We start from the raw sequence: 15,960 nt of genomic DNA, 5'->3' as shown, positions 1-15,960 counted from the left end.
ATAGATATATATGGATGCAGTTAGAGAGGACATGGAGGTGGTTGGAGGGAGGACAGAGGACCTAGAAGACAGAGTTAGGTGGAGGTGGATGAGTTGCTGTGGCGACCCCTGAAAAGGGAACAGCTGAAAGAAGAACTTCACACAGCCACCTGTGAGGAGGAAGGACCCCTCTACACTACATAAGTGCTGTATCCTGACTTTAAGATGGGGTAGGGGCCCTCCTCAGGGTTTGACTCTGTTGTCGGCAGGACAGCAGAGTTAAAGGGCTGTTAAAGTTGCATTGGACTTCCTTTCTTTCTTCTCTGGCTTTCACTTTAAGACAATGGACTCAGTCATTTTTGTCTTTCGGATTAAAGATTACTTAATCGTGCCACAGACTCCTGAGAGTTTTTTGACTCCCTTTTTTTTTCTTCATTGCTGAACAAACAGTTCAACTAATTTGGAGGAAGGACCAAGGTAAGATAAAACTTATCTAAAGAACTAAATAACATCAATCTGAACACTGTAGGTTTTTCACTACATAAATTGGCCAACAAGGATTTGCCAGACAGGTTTAACGACAAAATTGGGAAAAACTGTAAGAAGGGAGGAATAATAATCAGCTAACATGTTACACAGCAGTAATTGGCGAGCCAGCCAGGAGTTGATTAGATGAGGCTATGGCAACGTCAGACGAAAAGGTATGCAGACAGATTCTGCGCCACAAACTAAGGACCATAAATTCGGGTAAGATAAGCTCCTAAATTTAAACTAAATTTTAAAAGGGAAGATGCAGACTATTACCCGTTGGAGGGGTCAGAACCCTCTCCAGCTAAAAGAACCTAGTAATAAAGAGATTTATAGTGACCAAGAAAGGAGTCTGAGGCATGTTGTATATGTTGTATGCAATTAGTGTCCTTAAAATTTTATAAGGTTGTTTAGAAAGTGAGCTCTGTTAGAAAGTAATACCTGAAATTGAAAGAAAGTTGAAAACATGGCTGGAGGTGTTTCAAGGGGAGTTTGTTAGGTTTGTGTGTTAAAAAGGAATGCTGATAAGACATCAGGCCATCACAGAAAGGTTGCTTAAGGAGAAAGGAGCATGAGGGAAAGACGGCCCCTCCCGGATGAGAGTTAAAGTCTCAAGAAGGGTGTCTGATAGAGGTCAACCCACTGGGTAAAAAGGAATTAATCAACAAAAAAAAAGACAGAAAAATGGCTAGGAAGATACTCTTTCATCTAAAAGTTGACCTGAGCAGAGTTTCATGGGATATGCAAATTGTTTGTGCACATGAGAAAAGGTACCTATTGTTATGGCCAATTGTACAATACACTATATTGCCAAAAGTATTCGATCATCTCTCTTCACACATATCTGAACTGTGACATCTCATTCCTAATCCATAGAGTTTAATCTGATGTTGGTCCACTCTTTGCAGCTGTAACAACTTCAGCTCTTCTGGGAAGGCTTTCCACAGGTTTAGGAGTGTTTATGGGAGTTTTAGACCATTCTTCCAGAAGCTCATTTATGAGGACAGATACTAATGTTGGACAGAAGGCCTGGCTCACAGTCTCTGCTCTAATTCATCCCAAACATAGAACACCTTTGGGTTGAAGTCAGGACTCTGTGCAGGCCAGTCAAATTCTTCCACAACAAACTCACTCATCCATGTCTTTATGGACCTTGCTTTGTGCGCTAGTGCACAGTCATGTTGAAACAGGAAGGGACCATCCCCAAACTGTTCCCACAAAGATGGGAGCATGAAATTATCCAAAATGTCTTCGTATGCTGAAGCATTAAGAGTTCCTTTCACTGGAACTAAGCGGCGGAACTCAACTCCTGAAAAACACCCCCACACCATAATCCCCCACCCATTAAACTTTACACTTAGCTCAATGCTGTCAGACAAGTACCGTTTTCCTTGCAACTGCCAAACCTAGATTTGTTCATCGGATTGTGAAACAACTAAGCGTGAATGATCCATTCAGAGAACACGTTTCTGCTGCTCTCAAGGCCGCACCTGTGGCTATGGAAGTGATTGAAACATCTGAATTCAATGATTTGGATGGCCAAGTGAATACGTTTGGCAATATAGTGTGTCTCTGTTTTAGTGAATCAGAGGAACTTTAGCAACTTTAGTCTTAGAAAAATAGAGTGAAGAAATGTGGAGTCATAATCATGCTAAACGAAATTAAAGGTCTAGCATCGCTTTAAGGCAGTGGTTTCCAAACCTGGTCCTCGAGGAACACTATCCTGCATGCTTTAGTTGTTTCCCTGCTTTGACTCACCTGATTTGAACAAGTGAGTGATTAACAGGCTTCTGCAGACACAGAAGACCTGCTGGAAAGCAGGGAAACAATGAAAACATGCAGGACAGTGTTCCTCGAGGAGCAGGATTGGGAACCACTGATTTAAGGAACGCATATCACCTGCTGCTGTTCATGTAGGAGTTTTGAACAAAGATCATCTTCTGTTTAGAAATGACAAAGTTATAGATGTTTGGGTCAAACTTTAAAAACAACATCATGTGCAATCTCACAGGATATCATGAGATCTGTTACTGCTCGGAGTAAATGTTGGGGACAACTCTCAGCTAATACTACATCAAAATTTAGCTCAGTATTAGTAAAATCGATTGGGGTTGTAGCTATTTTTTTGTTGGTCAATTAGCAGTCAAACATTATTCAGTTGTTAATGTCCATCTAATGATTACTTTGTGAGATTGTCATTCAATTCCACCCATATTTTCATGAGATATTTTGCTAACACAACAGACAAACAAACATTATCACGTCTTTCACCTTTCAGAAGCGGCCAATAGCCAAGATAATTTAAATTGTTTATATAACTCAGCAACAAACAAGGGTTGAGAAGATTGTGCAATTAGATGGAAAAAGAAACAAATAACATGGTAGAACATGTTTGTCTCTTTACATATTTCTTCTGGCATCTTTCCATGCCAGAAAAAACAATGTTTTGAGCATCTTTCTCAATAGCAACAGCTCATTTCAACAGGTTTGTCGTGTTTATCAAACGCCCCTGCTCTCCTCGGCGCTGGTTTCACCCCTCAGAGAACAAAAGACCTGTCAGCAGGACAACCACCATCTGATGCCTGGGTGAGAAATGGGAAGGAAACAGGAAAGTGACTCAGGGAAAAAATGCAAGTTTGGACTTTCTGTTAGTGAGACAAAAAACAGCCTCGAATCTAAAACAACTGAGCACAAAGTGACAGAAAAACTGTCCAAGGACTATATATTTTTTATATTTTTCTTTCAATCTCTACATCTTAAGATGCCAAAATAAATGATTTTACATAAAGAAATCCTGAGAAATCACTCCAAATCTGAATATGTTTTTGTTTGTTCTAAATGCTCTTCGTGAGGCCATGGTTTGAAAACTGGAAGGACATGACAGTTATTGCAAAAAAAACAAAAACTTCATCTGAATTTCAGCTAAGTTGGGAACATTTTCTTCACTTTCTTCTCTGACTAAAAATCAGTTGATTTCCTCATACACCCAACAACAACAACTGAATCGTCAGAACAGTTCTGGCATGACTCAGAGCTGTATTGAGAAATAAGTGTCGTGAAAGTAAGTAAGTAAGTAAGCTTTATTTGTACAGCACATTTCACAGACAACACTGTCACAAAGGGCTGAACAGAGAGCAACATAACAAAAAGACAGTAAAACCATACCTAAAAAAACATTAATCAACACCTAACTAAAAAACCTGTCTGAATAAAAATGTCTTAAGATGTTTCTTAAAAGAGACCGTGGAGTCTGAGCAACGCAGCGACAAAGAGAGAACGTTCCAGAGCCTGGGGGCAACCACTTGAAATACTCTGTCAAAACGTGTTTTATAAAAGAAACGAGGTACCACCAGCAACATTTGATTTGAAGATCTCAAAGACCTGGATGGACAGAAAGGCTTCAGAAGAGCCGAGATATATTTGGGAGTCTGACCATGAAGTGCCCTGAAAGTTAAAACCAAAATTTTAAAATGGATCCTCAAATTCACAGGAAGCCAGTCTGTAGGCCTTTAGGTGAACCAACTTCTTGGGAACAGGAACCAGGTAGGATGTTTTCCACGTGAACCTGAGGTTTTTCCATGCTCAGGTTCAGATTGTAGAGGTGTTGTAGGACAGGAGACAACTGACTGGCACAGGTCTTCAGTGTGCTTCAGCCTTCTGCTGCTGGAGTCTCTGTAGCTGTCTCCTGCAGGGAGACCCTCAGTGGAGACTTGTGGAGGAGACGACAGTAACTGTGAGCTGAACCTCTCATCTCTTGATTTGATGTGGTTGTAGCTGAGAGTCATTCACGATACTAACTCTGACATCTGTCCGGTGCTACGTCTCGCAACATAGTTTGAGACGGCGCCTCAAGTTCTTTTTCAAGGTTTGACCAAAACCGGCTACAAGAGGCCAAATGTCTGACATAATAACTTACTATTTTTACATTTTTTGTGTGCTCTAGAACAAAATTAAAGTGTGCTTGCTGTATTTAGCTTCAGCTGGTAAAACCGTTCATCTTGCATTGTTCTGCACGTTTTTGCAGAAGTTTGTCCTATTGTTTACATCCGAAGATTTACGGGTCAGGGGTTGCGCTGGACAGATTTAGCCTGTCTGTTCTTGGAGATTGGTCTAAGGGCAGAACAGTCACATGGTGACTCTGTAATCCTGTTTCACATGCAGACACAGCTGTTATCTCTTGGAAGCTGGTCGTGTCCCACACTGCCAACCTTGTACTTCACCTCCGGTGGCGCATCATGGTGTCCTGTACGCAAAGACGAGCAAAGCGAAACATGTAATGAGGGGTGGTATCAACGTGTAATCTGACCTGCATCAAACAGATACGAATGTAAAACAAAAAATACCTTTGCTGCATCCCAGAATGCCATGAATCTGTGACGCAATGCCAGATATATTTACTCAGCTTTGCCAGAGAAGCCGCTGTCTTGGATAAAGCTGACTAATACGACCACTGCTCGCCTGCTTGTCTGTTCTCTGGCTCCTAATGCTTCAAGAGAGCATGTAAAGCCTAATCCCATATTACCGTGGCTATGTTAAGTGTAAAAGCATCTGACCGTCACACTTCTGAGCAGAGCTTACACACACAGAGCAGACAGATAAATGGAATTCCTTCTTGATGAGCAGGAGCTGCCGAAGGTACTGATGAAAGTTCCTTAGGCTTCCTTTAGATGGTGCCTGTCTGACCTGACTGTCACAAAAAAAAACATCCTGTAGTATGACCATCAATATGACCTCACGTGTCACATGGTACCAAAATTTGTTTCAACACAATTCAGTTTATTTTTATATTGCTCATCATAATACAATAAGTCAGCGGATTGTGTTAAACGCTCACTTTGTTGCCATCCCCCATCTTGAGCAGCCTGTTGGTGACAGTAGAAGAAAATGACTCCTTTTGAACAGGAAGAAAACTTCAGCAGAACCAGAACCTGGATGGGTGACCACAAAAAATTAACTTAAATCTTTTTTAAACCCAAATACTCATTTCTTAGTTTCCAACTCGTCACAAAAGGATGAAAGGAAGCACATCCGGTTCTAAAATTAAAATTACCCTCAATATTGTTCTGCTCTAAGTTTACAAAACAACTGAATCGACGTAGGAAAGCTAATATTTGCAACAGGAAAAATAATTTCCAATGTGTTTAAAAACACAATATCTGTAAATTTTAGAAATATGAAGCATAAAAAATGTTTCATATTAGAGGCTTTATGTATTTTTCTGATAGTTCCTTTTTGAAGTTTAATTATTGGGGCTATATTTGTTTTATATGTATTTCACCAACTTTGAATACAATACAGCACATATGGTAAATGGCTTGCACTTGTATAGCGCTTTATCTACTCCAAGGACCCCAAAGCGCTTCACACTACAATCATTCACCCATTGATGGTGGTGAGCTACATTGTAGCCACAGCTGCCCTGGGACAGGCTGATAAAAGTGAGGCTGCCACTGGTGCCACCAAGCAAGACAGGCAAAGTATCTTACCCAAGGACACAACAGCTTGGGTAAGAACGGGGGCTTGAACCAGCAACCCTCCAGGTTACAGGACAAACCCTTACCTCCTGAGCCACTGACACTAGAAGTATAGCAACACATCATGTAGTATCAGAAGAAACCATGATTATGTCATAAAATTCATATAATAATAAAACAACAAAAACATAACATATATATATATATAATTGTAAATATAATTAAATAAAATAAACATTATGTCTAAAACAGAAATGTAAAAAATCTCATCAATCTAAAAACAGCAAATATTGAATTACCCAAAGGAAATACTATAAAACCTGGGGTCCAGTGGAGACTGATGGTTACAAAAGGTCAAAATTACCCCTCCTAAAGCCGCCAGTTTAGTTTTTTCTATTGCAGCTGTGAAAAGCACAACAAATACCAGAGCAGAAAGAACATCTTCATCCGTACTGTGAGAGCCAAAGCAGTTTAGCACAACTGAGAATAAATGCTCTTAAAAAATACAACATTTTTGACGATTAGCCATTGAGAAAAGCTGCTTCTCTGCTTCTTCCACTAACAGACCAGAAGTAGATCACATTATCGATTGTGGTGGATAAATGGCACAATTAGAGTCCATGTTGTGTTTAAATCTGTTTTTATTGCTCGAACAGCCAAATAAAACATGTTGGAGATGTCCTGTCAGATGTGAGGGAGAGAAAGCCTCTCAGGTCAGTCTCTGCTGGGTCTACCACTCTCCTGCTGTCTCACCCTCTCAGGTGATGATAATCTAATTAATATCAAATTAGGATGTCCAGCAGACACTGACAGCAGCGTGGAGTTGTGCCTTCTGGTCCAGGAGGGGGTATCAAACAGGATCAAAGTCAAAACACACCTCATTAAGTGATTAAGATTTCACATATAATTATGAATGTGGTGAAAACAACATTTTAAAAGTCATTTTTAATGGATGGTGTGGATTCACATTAGCCACTCCAGCGGACCTTTGAGGGGAATAACAAACACAGTAACTTGCTGGCCCAAAAGAGGAAGTGTGCCTCAAAATTTTCCAAAGCAAGATGACTGATAAAATGCCAAGCATGCCATCAACCTTTAGGATTGTCCTAACAATTCGTCTGCAGGTTGCACAAGATGATTGTTCAAGTTTACCAGTCGTGGTGCAAAACTTATATTTCAGCAACAATTTGACACATAAGTTTATGTTCCTTTTTTTTATTAAGTTCCTGTAAAAACAAGTAAAGCAAAGACATGAAGTGTGGAAGTTAAATGAACCCACACCCTCCAGCTTTCTGCAATACATCGTTTTTTGCAGCCCGGCTCAATGTTGTCGTCTTTACGTCCGGCCTCCTGCAGCCTTCTCCATCTGTCCCAGTGTGTGATGAACACAACATGTGAGCCACATATAGAAACCCCCCCCCCGAGACGAGCGTGTTGAAAACGCAGGAGACCAGATGGTGTGAGTGACACAGCTCTGCATGCGAATGTGCACGTCATCCCCGCAGCAGAAAAAGTGGAAACAGCTGAACCAAGACAGAACTGATTATGCCAAAATAAAAAGAGGGAAGCTGATGTTGCTATGAACACCGAGATGACTCAAAAAACCGAGTGATTTTCCTCCCAGATGTCCCCCCCCCCCTCCAGGTTGATCCTTTCGGGGATGTGAATGTGAATCATAAATAGCAAAAAAACAAAACAAACACAAAGAAAAGCACAACGACTGGTCACAGCGCAGATAGACTTCCCTGTAAAGGGAAACTATTGTTTGGCTTGCTGTCACATGTGTTGAGCGCTATATCAAAACAACCCTGGCGAGAAGATCTGTGTTTCTCGTACGGCACGTCAGGCCTGAAACAGAGCTTCTGTTCAAAACAAGATCATTGCAAAAACATGCAAAACAATAGCTGCTCTTAACTAAAGTCAGGAATCACCAAATGTCTCAGGAGTTTATCTTCCAGGGATGAATTTGACTAAATCTGTCAACAAGCAGCTGAAATCAGCAGTTAATGGGGTGTTTTAAATGAAATCTAAATGTGTCATTTCTCTGGAAAATCCTTTTCTGCCGTGCAGTCTGAAGTTTGAAAAGCCCGTCAGATGTTAGTTTACAGGTTCAACATTTGAAGGAGGGAGTCTAGCACAGCGAGTTTCAAAGCTTTATGGGAAAATAAAGATGATTGTTTTTCTCATATCGTAAACTTGATACCTGCAGCTGGGCCTCCTGTCACCTTCTGTCTGAAATTAGTCTCTATAAAGCCTTAAATTGTCTTTTTCTTTTTCTTTTACTGACAACTACCAAGTTATTTTCACTTATGAACACCTGTCTGGACTTGACCATATACAGTAGGAGATTTTGTGCTGAAGAAGTGGGACATCTGAAGGAGGCGCAGGAGAGAGAGGATGCGGGAAATAATGCAAAAACAGACACTGAAAATGGAAGATGAAACTTCTTGATGACTGTGTGTGTGTGTGTGTGTGTTTGTGTGTGTTGAAATCAGTACCACATGTATCTAAGGGCATCCCCATCAGTAGGTGAAGAGGAAAAACCCAGGGTGGAAAAAAAATAAGTAGGAAGCAGCAACTCTTAAAGCACGTAAACTCACAACAAAGAAAGATCCTGAAGTACTTTTACTCTGTTCACACGCTGGCTTTTAGAGATTTGACCAATTAGCTGGATGGAAAATACCTGAAAAAAGTCTAGAAGAGGTATATTACAGGTATAATACATTACAGGTATAATATTATTACAGTCTCTGGAAAACGTTAGGACTTCAATATATGTGTAAAAAACAAAACAAAATGCTTTTAGACAGAGCACTTTCAGTTTCCAAGCTGCTGTCGGTCCTCAGACTCAAGGCCTGATTTGAAGCTGTGGTGCTGCTGAACCTAAGAGGCACTTTGACTTGCAAACAGAGTCTCCAGGCAAAACAAATGAAAGGCAAAAAGGTTAAAATCAAATAAGCTGTTTAATTTAGCCTTTTTTAGGCATGGAAGTATTCAGCAGACTTTTGTTTTCTAAAAAGCAGATAAAGTGTTGGACTGCTATTAGTCCAAGCAGCAGTACAGATGATTTTGTGCTTCTTTTAGATGATAAAACACTTTTTCCAGGAGTGATGGAGCCCATATTTGATGTACGGACATCTACATGTGTTAAAACACCACTCACATGTTTTGGAACTAATTCACTGCCGTTCTTCACACTGTCGGCTTACTACAGCGTGAAAAAGGGCAGTGAATTAGTTGCGACGAATGAGCAAATGTCAACCAGCTTTGCTGAGAAGAAATCAGAAAGGAACTGCTTGTTTCTGAACACAAACACACGCCTGACGAATGTCCACTCAGCTGACAGGAAGCTCACCTGGCGGACTCAGTTTGGAGATAAAACAAGAAATGGTGCCACCTTCAGGTGCCACAGAAACATCTGTCTCCGATTAAACTAAATTATATTTTTTCTTTCGTCTTGCGGTCTGACAACAAATTTCACGTGACCATAAATAAAGCAGCAATAAATCTTCTCATTATCAGAGCAGTAGAGTTTAAGGGGTGTATTAAAAAAAATGTTTACATGTAAAAAGAAATAATATACTGAGCAGAATGTGATTTATGTCTTATTAAGCAGTTATAGTTGTAAAAACTTGGAAAGAATCAATAATGGCATTAACAGTTTATATTCCCAAACCCTGCTTTAAAGGGTGCTCAAACTGCAGTACAAGTACTTCTGGTGGTACTCTAGCTGATTTTGGTATCAGCTATTTATAAACATCATAATATGAAGTGTGATGTAAAGCTGCAAAGTAAATATAGCCTAAAAGTTAAGTGGTTGAAGCTCCAAATGGAGACTTCAGTAAAAATCTAAAAAACTAGCCGTCTTTCTTGTAGCACTGCTCAAATGTGTCCTGATTACTAAAAGTAATTCATGTTTAAGAACTCAAGTACTATTTGTACTGGCAATACCACATTTAATTGGTAAGATTAAGTGCAAATGTGTTTTCTATTTTTCTTAACAGCAGGGGTAAAAAAAAGGTAAACACACAACCTGACTCACATATTTATTTCCCGGTACACACATAAGGCAAAATGGGCTTGCAGGAAATGCTTCTGTCTCTTTTAAGTTCAAGCAAAGTGCACGAGTATGTAAATATTAACACAAGAGGAATGTCCCTGTTCAAATATTGAGCTGAACAAGTGCTGCAAAAATACATCTAAATAAAAATTTAAAAAAAGACAAAAAGGCATTTTTTTTAAAACATTAAAACAAAATTACATAATCTCACATAGATAAAGAGACTTAAAGAGATAGCTATGACCTTTTAAAGTGAGGCTGTGTGCAAAACGTTGGAGTAGTCAGTATCTTGCCTGCAGCGGACAGCAGTCAGAGCGATCTCGATTTGGAAAATTAGAGAGAAATGAAATTCTCATGGAGTTCAGCTAACTGCTGCTCAGAAGAGGACCTATTTGAGAGCGGCTTTGTGACACTTGAAACCATCTTATAAAACTAAGTTATAGTGGTTCAAACGGACGCTGTCTTGTAGATTTAGAAACTGGAACGTGTTCCAACATTATCAGTTTTCAGGGGAAGAAAAACATCTGATGCCTAAGCAATGGGGTGCAAAATAAAGCATTTGCCTGAACTTTTGTTGTTGTTGTTTAGCTGGGTAAAATTCACTCCTAAATCTGACAAACCTCGACTCTCTCATGAGAGTTTCTCCTCGATTCTCCAAACTGAGATCGCCCCGACTGCCGTCCGCTGCAGCTGAAAAACACTGAATGCAACCTCGCCTCAAGAAGTTGGAGCTGTCCTTTAAATCCTGGTAGCTACAGGTAAAGTTTAAACTGAGTTCATGCATGTGCAATGCGAGGATATTCGTTTGTTAGTATGTGACGCAATTTTTCACAACCTATAAACTTTAGAGCAGACTCACCTAAACAGTCGTTCCGACATTCGGCGCGTTCGTCTTTAAGAAGCTTTAAACACAAACAGCAATCTCTGAATGTACACAAGTACCATCAAATCTGAGATACACGCAAAATAAAATAAACATGATAAACATACAGGTGCATATGTTCGTTTTGTTTTTTTTTAACCCTCATCTCGCTACAGATGCTTGTTATTCTCCTCCAATGTGCTTAGAAACCAGCCACGCCCCCTCAGCAGTCAATATTGATGCTCGAAAGCAGCTCCTCCAGGGCTTCCAGTTTCTGGTTGGCCTCCTCGATGGCGCTGTACGTCTGCACGTTGCTGGCGATGTGGTAGCGGATGTCGTCCACCAGAGGGACGGAGTCTGTCTCCTGGCGCTGCTCCAGCGAGGCGGCGTCCTCCTTTATGATGTCGGCGAACTCGGCCTGCTCCACCAGCTGAGAGGGACACACAAGTGGGGGGGGATTCAGAAACTGAGCGGGTCTGATCAGAACGTCCAGAACGTCATCGTCAGATCCTCTTTAAAATGAGAAATTCTGGTTCCTGTGGTTCACTAAAGTGGTCTTACACTTACGCTCTGGAAACTTAACATTTTAACATATTTGTTACACCAATGTTGGAACTAGATTAGAAATGTCTACGTTGAGAATATTTCTATATATCCACGATGAAGCTCGCCACACGGACAAAGACACCCACCCGCTCAATGATCTTGGCCATGAACTCTGTGCACTGATCCTCCAGCCGGGAGAGACGGAAAAGCTTGGCCGTCTTCCACATGTGCAGCACGTTCTCCTCACATATGGTCTTGGCGAGCGTCTTCCCGCTGAGGCGCTTCAGCCCCGGCAGCAGGTACATGTCGGCCACGCACAGCACGTCCAACACGTTCTCCGCTGTCAGCTGGACAGAGAGAGGAACCAAACGGTCAGGACGAGTGTTCAAGAACCACCTGAGAAACCAAACGAGCCACCTAAAATGACATTTTGTTTCTCATTTTAATCTGAAAAAAAAACCCATCATCTTGAAAACATTCTCTGGTTTTGTCTCTAGACACTTACATACAAAAAAATGCAGGTTTTAGTACGTTTGTGGATGCAAATATATGGTAAGAAAATGTGACAGCACTTTACTTAATGAAAAAATATGTATTACAGCTATAGCTGACTAAAATTTGAACTAAAACACAATTTTATAGCACACACAAAGTAAACTAAAAGCCGTTTGGTGAAGATTATTGTTGGCCTCCTCTTAAGCTAACATTTAATTTATTTCAGAACGTTCTGTTACTGTTTGAAAACACACAAAAAAACATTTTCAGCTGGACCTGTCTGAAAACAGATGTCTGTAAGTGATTATAGTTGTGAGCTTTTAAGCTGCAAAACAAGATCACGTCTCCAGAGAGTGCACAGAAATGTCAACCTATTTAGCTGGTAATTCTTTCCTACATGCATCATCTAGGAGTGCGTGTCTCTACTTTCATGCTGAAATGGAAATTAGCTTTTCGGTGACAGCCGTAGCATATTTTAAACCTGAGACAGATTGAAAATGAAGCACAAACGGGATTAAAAACTGGTCACGAACCTCCGTGTCGTCAGTGTAGATGTAGTACATAACGTGGATGAAGATGTCATGGGAGATGTTGTGTAGCGTTATGACGGGGGTGCTGGGCTGAGACTGCAGCTGCTGACCCTCACTGAAGTGGTCCTCCAGTAAGGCTTTAAAATAATCACTGCGTCCACAGAAAAAGGCCTGCAAACACACTCATGGTGACAACCTTACATTTAAGCCGGTGCCAGGAGCTGAGCGGGCAGAGGGGGCTTCATACCTTATGACACAAGAAATCATAACCCTCCACTCGGAAGCAGATGTCGGGGTACGTAGGGAAGTGGTCGACTCGGTTAAAGGGGAGCTCGCCAAATCCAACCTGAGGAGAGTCAGCGGGAGGGGGTACTCATCAACAGCTATGCTGTGTCAAAAAAGTCAACATTTTTCCTGCCATCGTCTCCTTACTCGTAGTTCGGCGGGCAGGGCACAGTCCGCCAGCTGAGCCATCTCCTCTTGGAGCTGACATGTGTGAGGCTCCAGGCTGAGGACTTTCACACAGGTTCCCGGCTTGTTGGACACTTGGGTATGAAAGAAAATGAGACAGCCACTCAGTGCTCATTAGGATCATAGTCAAGCCAAGATCCAGACAAAAAAAAGGCCAGTAACGAAACACCTTTTGGTATTTTTTTTTAAAGAATCTCAGTGAGTCATACTAAAAACACACAAACAGTTTACGTATTAGCAGTGAAATCGTGAACAGAAGGTTTGGCCTTACCAAATTCATAAACCTGTTTACATTTATTCTCCAGCTCTTCTATAAGATCTGTCATTTTGCACTGCTTGGCGAGCCGCATGCTGTCCTCCACCAGATTTATGTCGATATCCATTCGAGCTGCGGCGCAAAGACGAACCATAAATTCCCCATACATTCACACATTTTTGGTTAAATTTGCATTTTACACACAAGGCAACACTGCAGTGACACGCTGCTGCTGGCCCTTTGTGCGCATTAGAAGAAGCAGACGTTCGTTTCTACTGGTTTGTGTGTTCATGCATGTACTGTGCTGCACCTTACAGACTGTAGAGGTTCGCAACTCCCAGACATTTTTTTTTTTTTTTTTTACTTTGTATTATTATTTTTAAGATATCTAACTAGAAGTAAACCAATAAAAGAAAATCTTTCCCAGCTCACACTCACCAGTATAGAAATATTGCAGAATGGCTCCAAAAGCTGCAGGATTGATCTGAAATCAAAACAGCTTTTGTTTGTATTGATGCAGACGAAATTCTCTTAAACGTGGCCACACAACTGAGCATTCGTTTTACCAGGGGGTGCTTAAGAGTGATGAGGCTCTTTCCTTTCCATTTCGTCTCGAACATCTCGGTGAAGTACTCGGAGCGAGCGCTGAGAACACACCGGTGGGCCGGAAATGTCTGTCCGTGAACCAGGAACTTCACGTCACTGTGCTGGCCTTGCTCTAACAACCTAAACGTGGAATGCAGAAAAGCTTTTTGAGGGTTGCAAAAATACCCCCTTCCCAAAAAAAAAAAAAAAAAAATCAAGACACGAGAAAACGTGAGCCTTACATGTGCAGGAAGTAGTCAAAGTCGTTCCTCTGCATGGCGACGACGCTGACACACTTGTAGTCTTTGAGCAGGCGTCGAATGGAGTCACTCAGCGAGCCGTAGACACATCTTTCACCGTCAAACGTGTTGGCTTCACACTTGGCACCTGGGAGCGACGTAATCCAGAAAAAAAAACAACATGTATGCCTGCAACATACATACATACATAAACCAATAAAACGTAACTCGTACCACTAGCCAACAGGTACTGGACCAGCTCCTCGTGACCACAGAGGCAGGCATAATACCTGAAGGACAAAGTGCTAAACTGTCAAGATGTCACCGTAATGATGTTAAAGGGTTGACAAGCTGTCAACACGATACTTACAGAGGGGTGCTGTCCCATTTGTCTCTCACATTGAGGTCCACGTCTCTTTGCTCAACAAGGTATCTTTGCAGGACATGAAAAGAGAGGTTTCGGTGAGACACAACTACCTGGGTGTTGCCATCAATAACAGACTGGGTTGGGGGCCCCGCACCGAAGCTGTGTACAAGAAGAGGATGAGCTGACTCTACTTTCTGAGGAAGCTCGGGTCTTTCAACATGTGCAGCAAGATGGAGCTCTTCTACTAAATGAACTTCTCATGAAAGCTGCCTCCATTATCGGCTGCAGACGGGAGCAATTTGAAGTGGTGGTGGAGGAACAAATGCTAAACAAACTGCTGTCCACAAAGGACCTTTATGGATCTTTTCTAACAGACTGCTACAGCATCGGTTTTAGGAAAACTTCCCTGCCACAGGTCCATTACATCACAACAAAACAAATAGCACGATTGCAATAAACATTGCCTCTGTTTTGCACAATTTATAACATAATTTTGCACATTTTAAGTCAGTTTTTGCACAGTTTGACTCCTGCTTTAACGACTGTTTGCACCGTTTGCACCATTTTTGCATGGTTTTATTTGCATCCTTTTCAGTTTAATGTTGCATCGTTGTCTCCTGAAGAAATTTCCCAGGCCGGAAACGACAAAGCACAATAAAGCACCTTTCTATTCATCCATCCATCAGTGATGTGCAAGATGCTACCTGTAAAATACTGAGCTTCCAGTGTACTGTACAGTTCACACTACTAATACGTTTTAATCAACTCAAATAAATGCATGGCAACAAAATATATATGCATTCTTGTGCATTTTTGCAAAACAGAACATAGTAACACAGCTTGGTGCTTTCACCACCTTCTGCTTTTAATGACTTCCATCATAATTCCCAGGACATAAATTACTTTTTGTATCAACTATGAACACAGTAAAAACATCCTGCAGGACGTATTGGACACTGACACTTTTGTCACATGTGCAAACCGAGCAGCTTGACCTACAAACGTTTGGGAAACCTAAAAAGCTGGGTCATCAAGGCTAATGTTTGTTAGCAGCCTAGCCTTCCGCTCCTGCAAAACAGTGAGCTTACAGTCCAAACAGCGGGACAGGAGAGGTTAAGGCTGCTATTTTTATTTAACATAATGACAATAACTAAGAAATATATTTGTTCCGGAAACATTTAGCTTTGAAACGAGCCAAAACCACGTCAACAAACCGAGCCCGTTTCTCACCTGACCCTACAAATGTCGCCCTTTCTGCAGCTGCTAAATAAATCGTACGCATCCATGACGGCCTCGGTGTTGTCGGTCCTCTGTAATGCATTGAGACGGCCTGTCTACGGGACAGGAGGACGATGGGTCGGCGTGGAGACAGACACTGCTCGGTGGACGCGGAGAAAGTTGGCAGGCTCGCACACCTCCTTGAACGGCTTGTTGACAGCCTTCGGGCTCGCTGTGTTTTGGTCTGAAGGGCTCGGTCACGTGACTTGGAGTGTGTTTACTTCGCGTGAGGCGCAGAAAGTCGGTGAGCTGAGGACGGCTCGCGTCTTCGCAAACGTAGGCTTCACAAA

The 15,960-nt window shown here is 41.5% G+C and overlaps 1 protein-coding gene across 5 annotated transcripts; it reads right to left on the bottom strand.

The window, feature by feature from the left end:
• Window positions 1-10,011: 10,011 nt before the first annotated feature.
• On the bottom strand, window positions 10,012-15,875 carry abtb1 (ankyrin repeat and BTB (POZ) domain containing 1). 5 transcript variants are annotated; one of them, XM_025004522.2, is made up of 12 exons: window positions 15,623-15,874; window positions 14,396-14,551; window positions 14,260-14,315; window positions 14,029-14,173; window positions 13,768-13,927; window positions 13,640-13,685; window positions 13,217-13,333; window positions 12,907-13,019; window positions 12,722-12,820; window positions 12,478-12,645; window positions 11,596-11,796; window positions 10,012-11,333 (listed from the first exon to the last, which is right to left on the bottom strand). In XM_025004522.2, the coding sequence occupies exons 1-12, from the start codon at window positions 15,676-15,678 to the stop codon at window positions 11,127-11,129; spliced, it is 1,524 nt and encodes a 507-aa protein (XP_024860290.1). In that variant the 5' UTR covers window positions 15,679-15,874; the 3' UTR covers window positions 10,012-11,126. The 5 variants fall into 5 exon arrangements, with proteins under 5 accessions (XP_024860290.1, XP_017264823.1, XP_037833070.1 ...); XM_017409334.2 differs by having other exon boundaries at window positions 14,396-14,458; window positions 15,623-15,872; XM_037977142.1 differs by lacking the exon at window positions 14,260-14,315 and having other exon boundaries at window positions 14,029-14,214; window positions 15,623-15,875.
• Window positions 15,876-15,960: the final 85 nt, after the last annotated feature.

Source organism: Kryptolebias marmoratus, linkage group LG8 (genome assembly GCF_001649575.2).
Source record: "Kryptolebias marmoratus isolate JLee-2015 linkage group LG8, ASM164957v2, whole genome shotgun sequence".
Classification (NCBI taxonomy): Eukaryota; Metazoa; Chordata; class Actinopteri; order Cyprinodontiformes; family Rivulidae; genus Kryptolebias; species Kryptolebias marmoratus.
The sequence above is the reverse complement of the archived record's forward strand: the minus strand, read 5'-3'. Positions and strand labels throughout refer to the sequence as shown.